At 40.7% G+C, this 20726-nt stretch overlaps 1 protein-coding gene across 2 annotated transcripts in view; it reads right to left on the bottom strand.

The window, feature by feature from the left end:
• Window positions 1-20726, bottom strand: part of RASGRF2 (Ras protein specific guanine nucleotide releasing factor 2) — a 235745-nt gene that overhangs the window by 155698 nt on the left and 59321 nt on the right. For both annotated transcript variants that reach the window (XM_024755700.1, XM_024755701.1), the window contains exons 2-3: window positions 18544-18650; window positions 1363-1510 (exon numbers count right to left, since the gene is read on the bottom strand). In XM_024755700.1, coding sequence (XP_024611468.1) covers window positions 1363-1510; window positions 18544-18650 — 255 coding nt within the window. The remainder of the gene's footprint in view (window positions 1-1362; window positions 1511-18543; window positions 18651-20726) is intronic.

Genomic DNA, 20726 nt, shown 5'->3' with positions numbered 1-20726 from the left:
CTGCAATATATATTCAGACTAAACTAGAACAGAGTGAAGACAGAGAAGCACACACAAATAAATAGTGGGGAACATCGCTTGGTGCTGAGTTCCTCTCATGGAGTAAATGCCAACCTCTTTCACTTAGCAGACAAGCATCTCCTCCAGCTAACTGTGGCAAAGACAGAACACAATAATTTTGTTTTAAATTACAGTGCCTGATACAGTCTTTTAAGATGCAGGTTTGTTAAGTTTTCTGTTGCTGTTTTCACTATCTCAGATTTCAGGGTTGGATCGGGAAGTTAACAGCACTAATGATACGGTGAACAGTCTGCAACTTATCATCATCCGAGAGGCAATCATATCCCAGTAGGAATCAGCTTATACCCATGCGCTATGTGCTGGAGGGGATGTACACAGGCGGCAGGAGGTGAAAACCCTCCCAGGATTTGCATAGTATGTCTTAGAAGAAGACGTGAGGAAATGGAGAAGAAAATGCTGAATGACAGAAAAATGACAAGAAGTTACCAAGGCTGAGGAGCTGCATTGTCTCTGTCAACAAGGATACAGTTAGTAGTAGTAGGTTTCATTCTGTCCTATTCTTTTCTTTGGAGCTAAGAAGACACTACTGCACCACTGGTCAAAAAGAGTAGAAAAACCTCACTTGCTACATTCCTCTTCAATTCTTCAGATATTGATCACTTCCCACAGGGAATGACAGGACAACAAGGGAAGGTATACTCAGGTTTCTGTATACAGACGGAGACAATGGAGGACCCAGACACACCACCATGGCTGCTGGCTCCACGATCACCTTCTGCTCTCAATGGAGTCAATCTCACTACCTGGGGGTGCAGAGCCTGAGGAGTTTTTAAACTTGGAGCGGGGCTGGAAGTGAATTCCAACTTCCGGGGAAAAATGCACCCTAGAATTATGTCTTATACTTTAACGAGTTTTTCAAAATTCTAGAGGGGAGAAGGTTGGACTCCTGAGCTTGAGAAAAAGTCAAGACTTTCTGAATTCACGTTTGGACCTGCCTTAGTTGTCATCTGGACTTTAATTCAATCCATGACAGACTCACAATTATCATTACCATGAGTCAATCTGAAAAACAGTTAAATATTACAGTCAATTCTTGAATAGTCAAGCAAATGAAGGCCATCAGGAGCACAAATAATTTAAAAGTAGCACTTTATCCTGATATTTTACTGTAGCGTATTTACCTCATCCTAACGTAGACAATACATTCACTTCTCATGCATGTGTTGACGGCAGAGGAACTAAACTTGGGATCAAAATTTTGCCCTGATAGGGCTTAGGTAATCATGAGGAGATGACAAGAAACATGAAACAATGAGGAGGAATCTATCAACTGGGAAATACCTCTGATTTAAGCCTTTCGATTTCTGTATCTTGATCTTCAAGTTGGTGTCGGAGTTGGTTAGCTGCAATTTTTTCTGTCTCTACGATCTGAACTAGATGAATGTACTTCTGCATTAACACTTCCCTCTCAATCAAAATGTCTGCATAACTTAAGAGAAATTTACAGTTAGTCACTGAGATATTGTTCTACTACAGTTTCACACAGAACAGCATATATTACATTTATTTAAAAAGAAGCCATAAACATAGTTTGTTAGCCATCTCTACTTCATGTAAACATTAATGTTTGGCTTACATTTGGTACCCTTTAGCTATACAGAATTTGAATCATCATCATCTTATATAACCTCTAGAAGAGTTCATTTAACGATGGCTGCGACCCACAACTTTGTCATATAGATGAGAAAGATGCAAAGAAAATCTATTGCTTTATAAAGAAAATAGTGGATCTCCTTTAACAAACACTGAAGTCTTTGAATTGATGGCACATATTGAAACTCTTTTACTGGGTAAGGCACTAGCCAATCAGAACAGACCTGCTACCGAGCAGAATGAATGCAAGGACCGTCAGAACAGGCACTGGCTGGGAAGAACGATGAGGACTGTACCAGTGACCACCAGCCCAGCCTGGCTCTCTTTAGAAGTATGAGACCATTGACTTCTCTCTTTCCAAAACCAACAGAGGCAAAAATTTCATTCTAAAAATAAGTGTAGATTATTGGGCCCTAAAATCATCAGCCTAACTTGTGTATACTTCTTTGGCCAAGTGTGAAAAAGTCAAAGTTCTCTCTTAGAGTTTTTTATTGATCTCTGTGGCACCTAGATTTTTGCTTCCAGATCTTCTTGCACTATTCAGGGTAGCAAAATGTATGTTCCTCCATTCACATAATCTTTCCCAAATGCTATGATAATAGTAATAAATAATAATAACTATTTATTGTGTAGGATGTACCACATATATTCTCATTCTCCCAGCAACTCCAAGAGATAGGCTTTATCACCCCAATTGTACAGAGAAAGAATCTGACCCTCACAGAGGTCACACAGCTAGTAGGTGGTAGGGCTGGGATTCAAATCGAGGTCTGTCTGACCCTAAGCCCATGTTCTTAACCACAAGCTAAACTGTCTCTCTAATGAGAAACAGCACACTGGATATAAAGAAGAATATTACAACAGACATGTTTTGAGGTATCTGCCCACTTGAGATATCTTCTACCCACTTACCTCTTCTTTGAGAACTTGGGCTGTGGCAGCCATGTTTATAACACAAAATCTGCCCTCATGACCACACTTCACTGGTCTAAAAAAAGATAACTGGCCCAAGCTAAACAAACTGGATTCTTTCTCCTTGGAATCTCGGATTGTGCCTCTGACTTATTTGCTTGAACTGAGATGATATGAACTTGGAAGCTGAGGTTACTACTGTTGGTTAGCTATATTTGGCCACACCCATGCCAAAGCAAAGTAAGTCTGCTGAGAGAGAAAAGAATAAGCAGATGTTCAGAAAAACAGAGACAAGAGAGATAGAAAGGTAATAACTTCCTGGGTTCCTGTTGGCTTCTAGTTTTTGGTTCCAGACCCTCATGATATCTGAATATAATTTTCCCCTTGGGTTTGGTGAGACACTATTGCAGTTTCCACCTAATAATTTCTCTTTTTAAGCTAAACTAGTTTGAAATATCTTTGTGTTACTTGGAACTAAAAGAGTCTTAAGACAGTTCCAAAATCACAATTTTAGTTCAATTATCTCACATTCTCAGCACTTACATCACGTGTGCCATTAGTGTTAGAAAAAAAATACATAGTGTCAGCAATATTTTTAATTCACTTGTTCTAAGAAATTACCCTGAGAGAGTAGAAAGAAAGGCTGTGTAAGTGTAAATGGGAAGAGGGGGAAAGAAGAAAAAAAGGGCACAGTCTTCACAGAAATATGCTTTGGGGTACTTTCAAAGGAGAAAGTAATAACAGAGCATGAGAAAATTAGTTAATATAATGAAAATTCTGCCCTTTCTCATCAATTTTATTAGAAACATGCCAAATTTCTTACAAATATGTTAGATCAGTGTTAGGTAGCAAACGAGTATTTTATTTTCTCCTAGAAAAAGAAAAATCCAGACCAGGATGTGCAGCTGAATTCATGCAGACTCATCACCGATATCTGCCTCCTTTCACTTCCAAGATCCCACTGAAATGCTAGGAAAATTGTTTTCTGTTTAAAGAATGAAACCATAACAGCATTATAAAACAGGAAAATATGCTGTCAACAGACCATAAGTTTTATGAAATTCCATAAAGAGAAAAACCAAGTAGAATCAGCGTGGTGGGAAAAGTAGAGCAAGGAAACCACACATGCAGACCCCTTGCAAAAGCATGGTTCCCACCAAGAATGGCCAGAGATGCTCCAAGCCAGAATGAACAAATACAAAGGACGGGAGGGGGCAAGGGAACGATCATCAGGGTCTTTCATTAAAAAGTGACTTCAGGGCTTCCCTGGTGGCGCAGTGGTTGAGAGTCCGCCTGCCGATGCAGGGGACGCGGGTTCGTGCCCCGGTCCGGGAAGATCCCACATGCCGCGGAGCGGCTGGGCCCGTGAGCCATGGCCGCTGAGCCTGCGCGTCCGGAGCCTGTGCACCGCAATGGGAGAGGCCACAACAGTGAGAGGCCCGCGTACCGGAAAAAACAAAAACAAAAACAAAAACAAAAAAAAAAAGTGACTTCAGAACATCTAGAAGTTAGGTTCCTCCTCTTCCCATTCTCCAAGATAAAGAAATAAAAAGCACAACTGGCAGGAATGACATGCCCTCAAGTCACAGCCCAAGACCTGCTCTCTGTAGAAAGGGGGCCACCTTCCTGAAGAAGGCTCCTCATGGGGAGGCTAGACTCAGAGAGAACACAGCTTGGCTTTACACCACACATCCACTGTAGACAGAAGAGAGAACCAAAAAAGGAAAGGCACTGAAGAGGCCTAGAAGTGAAATACATTGTATGAATTTTTTATTGTGTAACAAATTACCACAAACTTAGTGGTTTCAACAACACATATGTATTATCTCACAGTTTCCATGGGTCAGTTTAGCTGAACCCTCAGCTCAGAGTCTCATAAGGCTGCAATCAAGGGGTCAGCCCAGGTGCATTCTGTTCTGGAGGCCTGAATGAGAAAGAACCCACACCCATGTTCATTCAGGCTGTTGGAAAAAGTAATTTTCTTGCAGCTATCCAACACATGCAGTTTGCTTCTTCAAGGCGAGCAGGAGAGCATCTCTGACCTCAGGGAGGGCCTCCATCCCTCTTACATTTGATTAAGTCAGGCCCACGCAGGAAAATCTCCTTTTTAATTAACTAAAAAAGTCAACTGATTCAGGACCATAATTACATCTGCAAAACCCCTTTTCCTTTGCCATAGAATGTAACCAAATCAAGGGAGTGACTATCCCGTCCTGTTTGCTATATTCTAGTAGCTGATAGCAAGTCACAGGGTCCACCCAGGCACACTACAGGGAATAGAATCATACAAAGGGGAGTCCCAGCCAACCTTCCTGCTGTCTGCCCACATACCTGAAAAGGAAGCCTACACAAGTGGCAGGGACCCTACATTCACAGTCACAATGTCAACCCGGGCCAGCTACCTGTAATAACCCTCAAGATCCTTCATTTATAAACAAAGATCACTAGACACTTGAGAAAATCAATACCAAAGAGAAAGTAGTAGGCAGCATGTAAGATGACCCCTAGTGGTCCCTGCCTTCTGGTATTCATGTTCTTATGGAACCCCTTCCTCTTGAGTGTGAGCTGGACCTAAATGACTTACTTCTAAGGAACAGAATATGGCAAAAGTGATGGGATGGCACTTCAAGATCAGTTTACAAGGAGACTCTGGATTCCATCTTACTGGCCTTCTCTTGCTGTGTTGCCGGTTTGTGCTGGAAGCCAGTGCCATGTTGTGAGATGCTGCACGGAGAGGCCCACATAGATGGAAACTGAGAGAGGCCCCCGGCTAACAGGTGATGAGAAACTGAGGTTTCAGTGCAACAACTGGTAAGGAAGTGAATCTAGCCAACAATTACGTGAGCGAACTTGGAAGCGGATCCTTTCCCTTCTGAGCCTTCAGATGAGACTGCAGACCTGGATGACACCTTGACTGTTGGCTTGCGACCTTAGGGCAGAGGCACCCAGCTAACTCGTGCCTGGATTCCCAACCCACAGACACTGTGGGGGACAATAAATTGTTTATTGTTTTAGGAATTGTTGAGTAAATTGTCAAGCAGCAAGAGTTAATAAATACAGCCTGAAATGAACAAACAGAAAAGATACTAGAGAAACAAGGCTAATTCAGGTAACAGAGGTTTATTATCTTCAGAGAGATACAGAAGGATAGTAGAGCCACAAGGCACAAAGGTGCTGCCATGGAAAAGAAGTAATCAGATAACAGGAAGAGTTCTTGGAAACAAAAACAATTATTAAAATTTTACAGGTCAATGAATGTGTTAACCAATGTCTGAAAACTAAGCTGGGTGGTTGCAGAGAAAAAGAACACTGAACAAAAATACAGAGATAAGAAATAAGAAAGACAACTGAGCAGCATGGAGTACAGATCCAAGAGGTCTAAAAACTATCTTATGGAAGTTCCAGAAAGAAAAAAAACAAAAACAGAGACTGTGATGGGGAAGAAATAATCAAGAAATCAAAGAAGACTTCCTCAAACTGTATAGGGTACAGTTTAAATAGAAAGGCTAATCCTAGATCAGCTCAGTGCTTTGTGACCACCTAGAGGGGTGGGACAGGGAGGGTGGGAGGGAGGGAGACACAAGAGGCAAGAGATATGGGGATATATGTATATGTATAACTGATTCACTTTGTTATAAAGCAGAAACTAACACACTATTGTAAAGCAATTATACTTCAATAAAGATGTTTAAAAAAAAAGAAAGGCTAATCCAAATGCCAGAGAGAATAAATGAAAAAAATTTAACACCCTGACAAACCCTAGTAAAACATCAGATCTCTAAGGATAGAGAAAATGCATAAAAGCTTCCAAAGAGAAACCACAGGTTAGCTAAAGAAAGCAGTGAGTATCAAGATGATACACTTCTCATCAGTAACCTCGGATGCTAGATCACAATAGAGAATTGAAGGAAGATTATTTTGAACCTAAATTCCTACAGCCAGGCAACAAGTCAATCAATCAAGTGCCAGTTCAAGATAGAAAGACCACGCTTTAGTAATGACCACGCTTACTACAGGAGAAAAATTATGAGGTTTTCCAACCAAACAAAACAGAAAACAAAGGCAAAATATGACATGGAATGCAAGAATACAAACCTTTGATGAAGTAAAGGACACTAGAAAGAAACCAGAAGTAAATGCATGCAAGATGCTCCCTCAAGGAGCAAATATACAATTGCATATGATTATATTTCATTCTCTGTGGAATCAAACATCAGCCGTGATAGCTGGTACATAATATTTGTAAAACCACGATGTAAATACCCCTCACTGTTTTTTAATTTTCAGAATCAACAGAGGCTTAATTAAATTTAGAGAACAGAAGGTAAATGTTTAAAAGTTTATAAACAGAGAATAAATAATAGTGAAAGTAATAAAACCTCAGGGTTAGAAAAGAGAAAAGAACAATAAAAACACATTAAATTCCTTAATTTACGTACCTCATAGCAGAGAGTCAATACATACTGCCCAAAGTTGATAAATTAATAGAGGTTTAATGATATTATTTTAAGATAAAAAGTCAACCATTGTAAGAGCCTAAAGTAAGTAAGTAACAAAAACAGAGGGGACAGAGGGAGGAGAGGTAAGAGATATTGAAAGAGTGTTAAATTCTTCATCTTTATAGCAGGGTGCCAATAATACTGCCTAAAATTACTGAGTCAAGAAATAGACAAAAGGACTTTATAGAATATAATATATGAATGACTAATAAATACAGGAAAAAATCCTACTTAATCAATGTAGTAAAAATTGTTTATCAAATTTATCAAGAGTTTTAGAAAACAGTGCTACTCGGTGCCAGTAAAGACACGGTAAAATGGGTATTCTCCACTGGAGTGAGCCATTCCCGAAGACAATGTCACAATATGTGTCAGGATAGGTTAAAAAGGTCATACATATCCTTGGTCACAGTAATTTCACTTCTAATAATCTAACCCAAGAAAAATAAAGACTTGCAAACAATGTACAAAGAAACAAGATGTTCATTCATTAAAATAAATATACGAAAATGGAAACAATCTAATTATATGTGTATATAATGTGGAAGTGATTAAAAAAGCAATAGTACGTCTACACAATGGAATGATACAAGCCATTTAAAATCATATTTTAAAGAATAGTGAACATAATGGAACATACCCAAGACTTACTAATAAATGAACAACAACAAACAAAAACCCCAGATTAAAATAAATATGATTTGTGCATGCACATGCATACACGTTCACTTGCAGAGAGAGAAAATTATGTATATCACAGCTACAAGGGGCTGGGAAGCAGGGGAGAGAAAGAGGGAAAGATAGATACTCCAAACACAAAAAGGAGTTTTCTCTGGTTGGAGCAATTATGGGTCATTTTTAATCACTTCTTTAGTGCTTTTCTGTATTTTTCCACCATCTCTATAATACTAAGTGGGACCCCACACACACACGCACAAGTCCTAATGGCAGTTATTTACTCTGTGAGGTGGGATTATGTGATGTTAATTTCCTTCTTTATAAGTTTCTGTGACTCGAAATTCATTCTTTCATTCAATATTTATTGACTGTTATGTAACCAGAAACTGTTCAAAGCACTGGATACAGGAATAAACAAAGTAGGAAAAAAAAAATCTGTGCCCTGGTGGAGTATATACTGTACTGTGGAGCAAAAGACAATAAAATAAATAAGAAAAATATATAGTATGTTACCTGGTGATGGTTACCTTAAAGGAAAAAATGGAGGAGTAGGAAAGAAAGTGGGAGAGATGGGGTTACAATTTTAACCAGGGTGTGAGAGAGGGTCTCTTTAACCAAGAGACCTTCAACCAGGGTCTCACTGAGAAGGCAGCACTGGAGTAACGACCTGAGGAGTAAGCCTTGTGGCCAGCTGGGGGAAGAGACTTCCAAGTAGAGGAAAGAGCAAGTGCAAAAGCCCTGTGGTGGGAGTGGGTCTGGCCTGTGTGGGGAATGGCACAGTGGCCGGTTTACTGGGGGAAGTACGTGAGAGACAGAAGAGGGAACAGGATTCGAATGCATGTAGACCAATATAGAGTCTCAGGTTTTTACCCTGCATGAGATGCTGAGCTTTAATCAGAGGTGTGGCAAATTCGACTTTTAACAGGATCACACTGGCTGCTGTGGTAGGAAAGGACAGAGGTGAGGGGTGGAGTACAGGGGGAGAAAGGGAGGCCAGTTGGAAGTTCCACAATAAGCCAGGAAAAAAAATTAGAGATTAGTCCAGCATCTAGCATGGGGCCTGCCACAAAAGAGTCATTCAAATGAAAAAAAAAGTCATCTAATGTGATTTATTTTGCATGGTTTATTCTTCTTCACAAAATACTTTTCATTTCTCAAAATTTTCAAGTCATTCAAAGTATTTCATTTGGCCTCCATAGCTTACTGCTCTTACTGGGATATCCTCCCACCTTAAAATCATAAAGCTTTCTCTTTTTTTAAGCTTTTTATTTTATACTGGAGTATAGTTGATTGACAATGTTCTGATAATTTCAGGTATACAGCAAAGTGATTCAGTTATACATATACATGTACCTATTTTTTTTTCAAATTCTTTTCCCATTTAGGTTGTTACATAATATTGAGCAGAGTCCCCTGTGTTATACAGTAGGTCCTTGTTGGTTATGCATTTTAAATATAGCAGTGTGTACATGTCAGTCCCAAACTCCCTAACTATCCCTTCCCTCCACCCTTCCCCCCCCTGGAGAATTAAGTTCTCTAAGTCTGTGAGTCTGTTTCTGTTTTGTAAATAAGTTCATTAGAATCATTTCTTTTTAGATTCCCCATATAAGCAATATACGATATTTCGCTGTCTGACTTCACTCGGTATGACAATCTCTAGGTCCAACCATGTTGCTGCAAATGACATTATTTCATTCTTTTTTTTTTAATTTAAAAAAATTTTTAAATTAAAGAATTTTTTAAAATTTTTGGCTGTGTTGGGTCTTCACTGCTGCATGTGAGCTTTCTCTAGTTGTGGTTGAGCGGGGGCTGCTCTTCGTTGCGGTGCGCAGGCTTCTTATTGTGGTGGCTTCTCTTGTGGAGCACAGGCTCTAGCCACACGGGCTTCAGTACTTGCGGCACACGGGCTCAGTAGTTGTGGCTGGCGGGCTCTAGAGCGCAGGCTCAGTAGTTGTGGCACATGGGCTGGTTCCCCCGCAGCATGTGGGATCTTCCCGGACCAGCGCTTGAACCTGTGTCCCCTGCATTGGCAGGTGGATTCTTAACCACTGTGCCACCAGGGAAGCCCTATTTCATTCTTTTTAATGGCTGAGTGATATTCCATTGTATATATGTACCGAATCTTCTTTATCCATTCCTCTGTCGATGGACATTTAGGTTGCTTCCATGTCTTGGCTATTGTAAACAGTGCTGCAATGAACATTGGGGTGCATGTATCCTTTTGCACCGTGTTTTTCTTCGGATATATGCCCAGGAGTGGGATTGAAGGATCATATGGTAGTTCTATTTTTAGTTTTTTAAGGAACCTCCATACTGTTCTCTGTAGTGGCTGTGACAGCTTACATTCCCACCAACAGTGTAGGAGGGTTCCCTTCTCTCCACACCCTCTCCAGCATTTGCTGTTTGTGGATTTTTTGATGATGGCCATTTTAACTGGTGTGAGGTGATATCTCATTGTAGTTTTGATTTGCATTTCTCTAATGTCTAGTGATGTTGAACATCTTTTCACATGCCTCTTGGCCATCTGTATGTTTTCTTTGGAGGAATGTCTATTTAGGTCTTCTGCCCATTTTTTGATTGGGTTGTTAAAGCTTTCTTTATGTATCCCACTAGTAAATAAAAGTCTACTCCAGACTGTGTCAAATCAACTGAAAACGCATGCATGGCTTCCCTTCAGTGTAAGAATTTTCAATGCATTGCTATTTCTATTCTACTGTATTTCCAATATATGTATTGTCTGATTAAGTTTTCCAGTTACTAGACAATGCTCAAGTTTAAGAGTTTTTTTAATCAAAACTACAATGAGATATCATCTCACACCAGTCAGAATGGCCATCATCAAAAAATCTAGAAACAATAAATGCTGGAGAGGGTGTGGAGAAAAGGGAACACTCTTGCACTGCTGGTGGGAATGTGAATTGGTTCAGCCACTATGGAGAACAGGATGGAGGTTCCTTAAAAAACTACAAATAGAATTACCATATGACCCAGCAATCCCACTACTGGGCATATACCCTGAGAAAACCAAAATTCAAAAAGAGTCATGTACCAAAATGTTCATTGCAGCTCTATTTACAATAGCCCGGAGATGGAAACAACCTAAGTGCCCATCATCGGATGAATGGATAAAGAAGATGTGGCACATATATACAATGGAACATTACTCAGCCATAAAAAGAAACGAAATTGAGCTATTTGTAGTGAGATGGATAGACCTAGAGTCTGTCATACAGAGTGAAGTAAGTCAGAAAGAGAAAGACAAATACCGTATGCTAACACATATATATGGAATTTAAGAAAAAAAAATGTCATGAAGAACCTAGGGGTAAGACAGGAATAAAGACACAGACCTACTGGAGAACGGACTTGAGGATATGGGGAGGGGGAAGGGTGAGTTTTGACAGGGCGAGAGAGAGTCATGGACATATACACACTAACAAACGTAGTAAGGTAGATAGCTGGGGGGAAGCAGCCGCATGGCACAGGGATATTAGCTCGGTGCTTTGTGACAGCCTGGAGGGGTGGGATAGGGAGGGTGGGAGGGAGGGAGACGCAAGAGGGAAGAGATATGGGAACATATGTATATGTATAACTCATTCACTTTGTTATAAAGCAGAAACTAACACACCATTGTAAAGCAATTATACTCCAATAAAGATGTTTTAAAAAAAAGACATAAGGTAAACATTTATCAAGTTTAAGAGTGTTTGCCTAATCTATTCATTACTTCTGTTTCGTTTTATTTATTTATTTTCTTTCTTTATTTATTTTTGTTATTCAGTTTAACTTCCCTCAAGAAAAAATGGTTTCTCACTGCAAAGGGGAATAATAAAATTAAGCCATATAAATCAACATGATGGAAGTCAAACTAATCTGTTGAGCATCAACAGATGGCACATATATGGGAGTAAAATATTCTTGTATAATATTTATAACCCAAACCAAACCACCACTACTACACACAGGAGAGAAGGAAATATTCCAGCAGAATCCTGAAAAGTCCAGAGAAGAGGCACAGTATAAAATCATAGCCCTTAATTATTTGTATAGAAGGGAAAAAACTGTTATCAGCTTAGCAAGGAATTGTTACTTGGGCCAGAACCTTATCCTAGTTATTTTGACTGAAGACATATTTGCTAATGAGAGACACATGTCTAATATGCTAGATAATTATAATTAGCATATATATCCAGAATATCAGAGAGAGAGAACTATAGTTAAAACCCAAGCTGGAAAGTCAGACAACGGGTAACTGAAGAAACACTCCCACCAGCTCCAGGATTATGCTCAATGTTATTGAGAATACTTTGGAATCGGCATTTCTCATAGCAGGGGCATCGTGGTGTCTTTGGGAATTGGGGAAATCCAGTCCAGGATGACAGCAGTGCAGTTCCTATGTAAGCAATGTTTGAGCATGAACAGCAGGGCCCTTATCTAAGCAAGAACAGGCCTCCAGGCATCATTCACAGCCGCTTTAACATCGCTACCCTCCATTTTTCTGGCTCTCAAATTCTCTTACATCAATAGGTCCACTCCACTGTAATCAATATTTTTCATGTTTCACATCAGTGTTAGAGGTTCTAACACTAATTCACTCCCACAAATCTCTTCTCTTTCTACAAAGTTATATAAGGAAAGAAAAGCTTTGGAAAGTCATTGTTGACCCAGGTGACACAGCTTTGGTGGGGTAGGGACAGAAACCCACTGGCAAGGGCTGAAAAGAGGAGGAGCTGCATACAGAGGAAGAACAACAAAACCATTTCTCCAAGAAGCCTGGCTCTGCTTTCGAGAGAAGTCAGCAGCTAGAAGAGGATTCAGGGCCAAGGGAGGGGTTTTTTGGTTTGTTTTAAGGTGGGAGAGATTTAAGGAAAATCAAAGAACACAAGAAAAATGTCAAAGTGAGCGGGACAAGGGGAGAGAGGAGGCTCAGGTAAATAGACTGGAACTATACGAGAGAAGTGGAATAATTAACGGAGCAAGAAAATCAGACGGAAGAGTCTGAAGGAGGAGCTCTCCATTGAACCAGAGATGTTCCCCTGGGGTGGACCCCTGCAGTGGGTGAGCCCAGGTGCACATGGGGACAGAATGCCTGCTTTGTGAGTGGAGACACGAGGTCGCACTGCAGTGTAAGCTGATGGTTAAGGAAGGAGACAAGATGAGCATCTGAAGCAAAAATACTGTAAGGAACAGGAAAGATAAATGACAGGTAGAAGTATTAACAAAGGGCTGCAAATAAGACAATCCAAGCCCAACTTTTCTCTAGAAAACAAGTCCTACCACCCAACCAAGTAAACCTTTCACAGTCCACAAACACTACCCTTTTTCTTTTGTGTTGTACTGTTCAAACTCTAAGGGAAAAAATGCCAAAGTCTCTTTCCTAGGGCAAATCTGGAGGCAAAGATCTGACAGAAGTTCATAGTAAAGAAATCCAATATCTCAAAAAAACAAAGTCCACATTTTCAGCTTTTTAAATAGTGATAGTTTTACGGTTACCAGAAGAATACAAAATATGGCCTTGGGATTGCTTTGGGCTATAACATCACCACCCATTTCTGATTTTCTAGTCCTGTGGTTTTGCTATGAAACATAAAGCATTTTCAGCTTTTCTATGTAATCACTCTTCTGATTTGTGAGGGATTTTTCCATGCACATTCTACAAAGTGCTGATTTTATGGGGATGATAGGATACACACAGTGTATCCCTCAGTGTTGGACAGATTTTGTATTATACACTTTGCTCTAAATTAAGCCTCTATCCAAGTAAAAAGAATGAGGTTACAAGCATTAGGTGTTTGGGACAATTACCATGGTGTGTGTGTGTGTGTGTGTGTGTGTGTGTGTGTGTGTGTGTGTGTGTGTGTGTATTGGAGGGAGGGGTGAAGAGATTGAGAGGGAAAGAGGGGGAATATGGACAACACGTCACCTGAGGCACGTGTAATAGGACTATAGATAAAAACAGACCCAAGAGGCTGGATTAGAGCTTTCTCTAGTGGACAAGAGGACAAGCCTTAATTGAAAATCTTAACTGGAGGATTAAGTCTCTCTGCTCATCAAGTTCAGAACTGACAGGGTGAAGGAAAGGGCTACGTCAAGCCCTAGCCAAACTAAATGCAACATGAGCTTTATGGAATGGAGGCATATGCCCGATTCCTTTCTCTCTTGCAAATACGCTCCCCATGAAGGAAACCCTAAGAGCCACCTGCCACAGGCACACACCAAAGGGAGGAGAGAGCATTGAGGGAGGGCTCTGAGTTTCAGTTGGAAATGCTGGAAAGCAGGCAAAACATCTCAAACACTGAGACCATGAGGCATAGCTCTGCAGGTGGGCAAAGCCACATACATACACCCCATGGTGTGCAACACCAGGCACCACATTCCCCATGACTCCAATGTTTCACAAGCCCTCCCCTGACCTCAGCCTTGGTAGAAACCCCGAGCCAGCTCTCCCCTCAGGACACACCTGACTTCTCTAGCAGCCCCTGTTACTCATTCTCCCATACCTGACATACCAAGGGGCAAGGAGACCCATCAGTATTGCACAGTTCCCCACTGCCCCTTCCAGGCAGTCATACCCTCCAATTCCCTGCAGAAGCCCTTCCTGGCCAGTGCTCATCACCCTGCACCACAGACCTGCTCTCATTCATCACATGTCCTCCCAGGGAGTGACACCATCCAAGCTAGGGACCTGAGAGACACGTTAGACACCACCCTGGCCTAATATGGCCCACATCCAGGTGGTCACAAGGTCCTTTGAAGTCTACCCCCTACAACTCTGGAATACTTTCCACCTACCTCTCTTCCCAACTGTCTCAGACCAGGTCCTTCAGGTCTTATGCTTAGGCCAGAATGGGAAGATCCTTGGTACCTCTTGTACATCTGGATCCTCTTCCAGGCCATGTCTACCTTCTAACTTCCGAGGCTTCGTTTGATCAGGGCTCCAGAAGACAAAACGTGGGTAAAAGAGCTGTGGACATTGTCTTGTCAGCCAATGAGCCCTAAAGACCCACAATCAACTGGGTCAGTGTTTTTGGTTGTCCTAATGTCTACAACTAAATCAACCATGATGGACAGATATGGCAAGAGAACAAAGAAATATCAGGCTACTGGAAATGTCCAAAGTTCCATACCCAACCAGCAAACCACTTATAGAACAAGCACGGACTTCACTACTATTAAAATACTCTGGCTTACCTCATCCCGACAAAAACAACACTGAGCCTTGCTAGCAGCTTCCCATGAACCGGGCAGTGCCAGTAATACACAATGAAATGATATGTTAAATGTGCCAGTTTCTAGAAATATAATATCCACCAACTTTGAGCAAAACTGGAGAAAAAGCTTTCTAGACCAGGTCAAATCTTCAAAATGCGAATGTTAATTTCCAAAAAGATGTTTTCCTGGGCCAGATCTAAGGAAGAAAACATGCAATTTGACATGCCAGGAAATGACTTAAAGGTCCTCTGAAGGCAAAGGGGGGCAAGTTAATTCGGCTCTGAGGTACAAAAGCCAGCCTCAAGAATGTGATTTTCATGGCACCAAAGAGAGAACATCCAGTCCAGTACTGAGAAACACCTCAGGAAAAGAGCAGTGACCAAGAGAAGGATTCTGAGCAGTCTCTGTTTCTACGTAGGATCTGCAGCTCAGAAAAGAACTAGTCTCAGGCTAAAACAGTCATCAGTCCATCAAAAGCTCAGACTTAAAAAGAGGGATCAATAAACCCATAATTATTGAGCATTTTCTACTCAAAAGGCAGTAATACTGAAGTAATGCCATCAGACTGTCCTCTAAAGGTAAAATGTTCAGTCAACCAACCAGTTGTTTAATAAGCACAATGCCAAGCAAAAACGGCTGACAAATCCTTTCTCTGAATGAGCTTCATTAACTTTCTGGCTCTGCTAATATATGAACAAAGTCAGGATGAATTTCACAGACCAACAAGTTTATACCGAAAACTTGACTCAGTGAAACGTAAATGAAGACGTTATTGTCTTCTGTGATTTAGAAAACAAAAATTTAAGAAGAATCTCAGTGTAATAAGTCAAATATAAGAACTCAGGTATAAGGCAGTCAAATTAAAAGGAAGTCATCAAAGAACCCAGGCCTGGACCTCAAGTTAAGGGAAGAGCAATTCTCATGTACCAAAAGTCAGGACCTCAAGAAAAAAGATCAATTATTAACCAAATCTTCAAATCTAAAAGAGAAGAGAATTTTTACCATTCAATTACCTAAACCACTAAAGTGGTTTCTAAAACATTTGTTTCCTGACAAGATCGTGTGAGCCCTGGATTGATCAGTCAACACCAAATTGCTACTGACCTACTTCCACATACATGACAAAGTTTTCTTGGTATACCAAAAAAACCCCTTACTTGAAATTTTACCATTTTAAAGTAATTCATACTCTATTTGGTTCACCACAATATTTGCTTGGCAACTACAAATGCATTTAGGCTACTAATGGTACTTGGCTCTTCTGGAAAGAAAAAAAAAAATGGGCAAATACACGTGTTTTAAATTATTTACTTTCACTTTGTTATAAAGCAGAAACTAACACACTATTGTAAAGCAATTATACCCCAATAAAGATGTTTAAAAGAAAAAAAAAATTATTTACTTCATTTTAACTCCCAGGTAAAAAGGAATAGAAGTGGTCACAACGATTGTATCTGGAAATGACCCAAGGGCTCTACGTGGCCAACTTGATACTTCTTTCACCTTTGAAGACCTGACTTTTCTTTCTACAGTGAGTCAGTCTGCATTAGTCCTAAGTCTGAGCAAAACTCTCAGCCAGAGACACTGAGAGTGAAGACAGCTGAACGGTGTGCCTGGATCATGATGGTGGCAAGCTGCACTGGGGCCCACCGTGGAGAGCAGCATTTGGTCGCCAACCCTGTGCATCTCAGAGAAATATTTTGCAGGGGAGGAAAGAAAAGGAAATGAAATCTTTTGCAAATAACACCTACTCTCAACCCTGACCTGACATTAATCCATTTTCATCTTTGAATTAGAGGAAGAGAAAAAGAAACAGAACAGGGAAAGATGGAAGAGAAGAAGAGATAATAATGAAGAACGTTACAATACAGAACACTGGTTAAAGGTTCTGGAGTCAGAGAGACCTCAGTTTGATCCCAGTCCTACCATTTAACAACTTTGTGTTAGACTTGGCCACTCTGCTTAAGCATCATGAATCTTCGTTTTCTCATCTGTAAAACGGAATTAATAATACCCTACTGGGTAGTTGTGAGGGATAAAAAAAGAAAGATAAGTATGTAAAGCATTTAGCATGCTGCTTGCCACAGAGCAAGGTGGTCAATATACAGTAGCTGAAGAAAGAAGAGGGGAGAGGATAGGAGGGGAGAGGAAAAAAGTCTCCAGGGCTCAAAGAACAGCCTAAACTCGGGACACCTTACGTGCTTTATAGTCGATCTGAAAACATTTCCTAATGACTACATAATTAGCACTGTGCTTCATTCAGCAATGAATGTGTCCTCACCCTCCTCCTCTCATGGTACATACAGTCCAGCCCAGGAAACAGAAATCACACACGTGAAATATGTAAAAATTAACCTCCGTTGTACTAAGTTGTTAAATATTCCACATGTAGTAAAGCAAGCGCTAAGGCCACTTGGAGCGGGGGGCCAGTGAGCACTGGCTTGCGGGGGGCAAGTGTCCGGGAGTGGGTGTCAGAGACAGACGTGAAGAGACTTATAGGAGAAGGTGGGGGAGGCATGTCTGGCAAAGAAAAAGCCTGAGTTTTGCCACTGAAACACTGAGGATGCAAGCAGGGAGTCATGGAGTGAGGAGAGCCTGGGTTAGGGCAGGGAGAGGCAAAAAGCAGCAAGTTTGGGAGCCATTGAAAGCAAAAATGGACAGGACTTTGGAATTGAATATGAAAAATAAAAAAGAGGGGTCTGCCTGCATCTCTTTTGGATTCTTCATTCTCGTTTGAGGCCAAGAGTGCTCATTTCCACCTTCCTGGTATTTTTTAGGAAGAAGACAAAGCACACTCTTCTCTTTGCCTAGATGGCGGTTGGTGTCCCCTTTCTCGATAACCAGGCTGCACAGGGCAAGGTTTACAAATGCAGGCTCAGCTGGGTCCGTATCCCAGCTCTGCCACTCACTAGCTGTGTGGTCTCAGGCAAGCAAGCTAAGCTCCCAGGCCTCAGTTTCCTTATCTGTGAAAGAGAGGGTAATTCTGATACATCTCTCACAGACTGTTGAGAGTATAAGTGAATCAAAACATTTAACATTTTCATCCTCATTTGTCAGAGGATAAAGCTGAGGCACAGGGCTTCCCTGGTGGCACAGTGGTTGAGAGTCCGCCTGCCGATGCAGGGGACACGGGTTCGTGCCCCGGTCCGGGAAGACCCCACATGCTGCGGAGCGGCTGGGCCCGTGAGCCATGGCCGCTTAGCCTGCCCGTCCGGAGCCTGTGCTCCGCAACGAGAGAGGCCGCAACAGTGAGAGGCCCGCGTACCTCAAAAAAAAAAAAACATTTAACAAATTCCTTAATTCAGGAAAACTTAGAACAGTGCCTGGCACAGAGGCACAAATCCTATGTTCAGTAATTATCATTATTATTGTTTTATCGTTTACCTTAATCTTTAGCCAGAATATATCCACAGGAAGTGCAAAGAATCATCTCACACATGACTAAGGAGGAGGAACCAAGGGGAAACCCATCTTGGAATTGCAAGTTCATCCAAAACTACCGCTGATGGTGAAACCCCCAGGCAAGACTCAGACAATCCACTGTCACATAGAGGATTTGTGCACATACCTGGCTTGGTGAATGGCCTCCATCCACTCTTTACCGTCCTGCTCCTCCTCACAGCGCAGCTCTAGTGGTTTCTGACCTTCGTGGCCAAAAAGAACAGTAAAGTAATACTGGAAAGAAAAACAAACAAAGTAATGTTTTATTTTTCAGGCATTACAGCATAACAACATGACATTTCCCTACAAAGGCTATCTGTTTACAAAATGCAGCAGCATTACATAAATCATATTTCAAAGTGTAATGACACTCCCAGCCCACTTGGCAATGACCTTCTACCTAGAAGATACCATAGGATGCATCTTAACATCCCTCAGTAAGATTCAACTCACAATATCTCAGATACAGAAATGGTATTTGATAAAATTCTACACAAACACACGATTAGAATTCTTTGCAAACTCCAAAGTGAAATTTCTGAACCTGATAAAGGATATCAAGCAGAAACTTACTACAAACATTTTAGCTAATGGTGAACTATTACAAGCAACCCTTCTAAAATCAAAAATAAGAAAAAATGGCGATTATCACCACTTGTATTTACGAGTTCTGTCTGGAGGGCAGCACTGAAAAATAAAGGAAAAAAGAAATGGAAAACAAGGGGGAAAAGTCATTTTGCACAGATGATATGTCTACATTAAAAATTCATTGAAAAACTATTAAATAAGAACATCCCTCAAAATTGTTGAATATAAAATCAATACACGAAAATTTATTGCACTTTGATACAATATCAACAAATAGGAAACAATTTTGAAAACACAGCATTTGCAATAGCAAAGAAATATAAATGACGAACCTAAGAAAATAAGTTTATCACCTCTAAAGAGTAAATTAATCTATAATTTCAATGTATTCTAATAAAATTACCAATAGGTTTTCTTTGGGTGGAATTTGACAAAAGTGAATCTAGAATCTGAGCTAGGGACAGGAGAAGCTGTCACTTTAAACCAGTCTATTTGAGGCTAGACATATTAATACCAAACTGAGACTGTCTGGGAAGGAAATATGACTGGAGAACTTTTGATTTTATGAGAATTATCAGCAAATACACTGGGCCTGCTCAAGACTTCATCCTGGGGCACAAAAAGGACCAGCCCCACATAGCTGCTCTGAGACAGAAAACCAAAGAAAAAACCTGAGTTTTTTCTGTTGTCCCAACTTCCCACCCTACCCCCAAATTTCTCTTTATTCAATGTGACTGTTACATACTCATTTTCTTCAAATGAATTAAAAACCTTCAGGACAAAAGCTGTTAGTCTATAAAAAACATTGAATCACTATGATATACACCAAAACTAACATAATATTGTAAATCAACCATAACTTCAATTAAAAAAACCTTCAGGACAATAATCCTAGAGATAAATTCTTAAAGATCCTAGAATTTTTGGCACATTTTTACAAAAAAGGAAAAAAACTGGCTAAGAGACCTCGTGTTACTTGTGCATAAACCATCAGCCAACGGAGGACATGTCTGTGAGATAATCCACCGCACTTCCCCAAGGACAGTCCTTAGCCCCGTAAATGACAAGCTGTCTTTAATTCTTAAACCTCTCGAACAGCCAGAGGACTAAATGCTATGAACTAGGGGGAAATAATCTGATGAAAAGGCCACTAAGAATGGGAAGAATTGACTTTAGCACTGTATTCAATAAAGCTCCATTTAAATTTGAGAGGAAAGGAGTTGAAACTCAACAAAATAACAGATCAGTGGCTTAAAGGGCAATCCTATAAGTGATGGCATTTCAGCAACAGCTGGTTACCAGCCAAAGGCCAGATGCCCCGTCCAGGAAGAGGAAACATTTAATGAACCTGATATTGAAAGGCTGCAACCAGCACCTCAACAGCAGCTGCTGCTCGGGAACCCAATTAAAAGCCACCTTTAAAAGACAGCAAGGTAATTATATTAGCAGAGTACATCCAAAGGTTAGACTATGTCTCAGGCGTGACAATGATGGAAAAAGTTTTGAGAAGTACAGGTTACGTTTCCAGGAGTTCAAATTCAGCTCAACCACAAATACTCAAACACTGCCTCTACATGTACCTGCAAATTATTCAACTTAAACCATTCATCAAAAAGTTTTCTTTGTGTATTCTGGCCTCATTCTGATATGAACTCAGTATACCATGGATCTATGTGTCAGACCTGGGGCTTTAGGGGTCCCCTTGGGGATCAAAAGCATCAG

Source organism: Neophocaena asiaeorientalis, unplaced genomic scaffold, assembly GCF_003031525.2.
Source record: "Neophocaena asiaeorientalis asiaeorientalis breed wild unplaced genomic scaffold, Neophocaena_asiaeorientalis_V1.1 scaffold37, whole genome shotgun sequence".
Lineage (NCBI taxonomy): Eukaryota > Metazoa > Chordata > Mammalia > Artiodactyla > Phocoenidae > Neophocaena > Neophocaena asiaeorientalis.
Note: the sequence above shows the minus strand (reverse complement) of the source record. Positions and strands in the feature narration are given on the sequence as shown.